This window comes from Scomber scombrus, chromosome 16 (assembly GCF_963691925.1).
Source record: "Scomber scombrus chromosome 16, fScoSco1.1, whole genome shotgun sequence".
Classification (NCBI taxonomy): Eukaryota; Metazoa; Chordata; class Actinopteri; order Scombriformes; family Scombridae; genus Scomber; species Scomber scombrus.
This window is the reverse complement of record NC_084985.1, coordinates 1,190,558-1,192,700: the sequence shown is the minus strand read 5'-3', so window position 1 is coordinate 1,192,700 and position 2,143 is coordinate 1,190,558. Positions and strand designations below refer to the sequence as shown.

General features: G+C 50.0%; 1 protein-coding gene across 1 annotated transcript in view; it reads right to left on the bottom strand.

The window, feature by feature from the left end:
• Positions 1-922: 922 nt before the first annotated feature.
• Positions 923-2,143, bottom strand: part of pdia8 (protein disulfide isomerase family A, member 8) — a 6,190-nt gene continuing 4,969 nt past the window's right edge. Inside the window, exons 10-12 of the mRNA XM_062435805.1 lie at positions 2,052-2,131; positions 1,340-1,397; positions 923-1,197 (exon numbers count right to left, since the gene is read on the bottom strand). Coding sequence (XP_062291789.1) covers positions 1,108-1,197; positions 1,340-1,397; positions 2,052-2,131 — 228 coding nt within the window. The 3' untranslated portion in view covers positions 923-1,107. The remainder of the gene's footprint in view (positions 1,198-1,339; positions 1,398-2,051; positions 2,132-2,143) is intronic.

The following is a 2,143-nucleotide window of genomic DNA, read 5'->3' as shown; positions in this document are numbered from 1 at the left end:
GAGAGGAGAAGAGGAGGAGAGGAAAGGAGGAGAGGAGAGGAAAGGAAGAGAGGAAAGGAAAGGAGAGGAGGAGGAGCGGGAAGGAGAGGTGGAAGAGAGGAGGAGGATGAGTGGAGGAGAGGAGAGGAGAGGTGGAAGAGGAGGGGAGCAAGAGGAGGAGAGGGGGAGGCTAAATGGAGGAGAGGAGAAGAGGAGGAGAGGAAAGGAGGAGAGGAGAGGAAAGGAAGAGAGGAAAGGAAGAGAGGAAAGGAGGAGAGGAAAGGAAGAGAGGAGAAGAAAGGAGAGGAGGAGGAGAGGGAAGGAGAGGTGGAGGAGAGGAGGAGGATGAGTGGAAGAGAGGAGGAGGATGAGTGGAGGAGAGGAGGAGGAGGAGAGGAGAGGTGGAAGAGGAGAGGAGCAAGAGGAGGAGAGGGGGAGGCTAAATGGAGGAGAGGAGAAGAGGAGGAGAGGAAAGGAGGAGAGGAGAGGAAAGGAAGAGGAAAGGAGGAGAGGAAAGGAAGAGAGGAGAGGAGGAGGAGAGGAGGAGAGGAGAGGAAGAGAGGAGGAGGATAGGAAAGGAGAGGAAAAGGAGACGAGGAAAAGGAGACGAGGAAGAGGAGGAGGAGGAGAGGAGGAGGATAGGAGGAGAGGAGAGGAAAGGAAGAGAGGAGGAGGATAGGAGGAGAGTAGGAGGAGAGGAGGAGGAGAGGAGGAGGAGGAGAGTGATCAGAGATAATGATGATATCTTCACCAGGTATTATCTGTATTTTATGTTATTATTTGTTATTATTCTGGTAAATTTTTACTTGTGCAACTAAACTAAACTCAGTGTGTTTGCTCAGATGTTGAGTTTTGACGTAAAGTTTGAAATGAAGCCAAATAAAAACATTATTTAAAGAACAAAAGAAAACCAATCAAATCTTCCGATGACGGTCACGTGATCGCCGGCAGCAGCTGTGACATCATAACAGACGGAGACAGCTGATTGGACTCAAGTTTATCAAGAGTTCGTCCCGCAGCTGTCCGTCCCCCCCCACTTCCTGTGTGTCTGTGACTCAGGTCGTCATGGAGACCAGCTGGCATCCCCCCCTGTGGTCAGCTGTGATTGGTGGAGAGGTTGAAGGCGCGTCAGAGTTCGTTCTTCGAGCCGCCGTCCGCCGCGCTGGGACTCGCCTCCCGCTTCAGGAACCGCAGGAAGTCTCTGAGCTCACGGGCGCCCTGCAAACAACCAGAGCCGTCCAATCAGAGAGCTGCAATCTGTAATCTGTTTGTTCTGATCTGACACAGATTCAGCAGCTGAGGCTCATGGGTAATGTAGTTTATTCTTACTGACTTCTTTAATACTGAGCTGCTGTTTTACCTGATAACGTATCGGCTCGTCCTTTTTACCCTTCGGAGCAAAATAGATGGTCGGATACCTGAAGAGAGAGAGAGAGAGAGAGAGAGAGAGAGACAGAGATTTTTTTATTCCTTAATATCCTGTATGGATCGGACTCTATACTTACCCCTTTTCCACCTAGCTGGAGCCGGTGCTGGTTCGGAGCCAGAGCCTGACTAAGCACCAGAGCGAGCACCAACTCTTTGCTGGTCTAAAGCAAGAACCGATTACGTCAGCGGGCAGGGCTAACGTTTATTAGCCGGCTAGCGGGGCTAACGTTTATTAGCCAGCTAACAGGGCTAACGTTTATTAGCCGGCTAACGGGGCTAACGTTTATTAGCCGGCTAGCAGGGCTAACTGTCATTTACAGAGGGTTAAACATTTTTGGATTAAAAGCACAATTTCTTATAATTATTTGCCAGAGCTATCTTCTTCTTCTTCTTCTTCTGCTTCTTCTTCTTCTTCTTCTTTTTCTTCTTCTTCTTCTTCAGGCAGGCTAGATGCCTTTCTGCATGTTGCTGCCTCTCACTGGTGAATCATGGAAGTGCTTCAAAGGCGCACGCTAGCTACGTTATACAGTGACGTAATCGCGTGGCACCAACTGAGCACTGGTTCTAGCACCAGCTCCTAACCAGCACCGGCTCCAGCTCGGTGGAAAGGGGGTAACTATAACAATTGATGATATCTGTCTCACCCCTGGACGTCGTAGCCGGTCGGGACGTCGTTATCGGCAGCGTTCATCTTGGCGATGACGATGTTTGGATCTTTGAAAAGCTGAGAGACAAA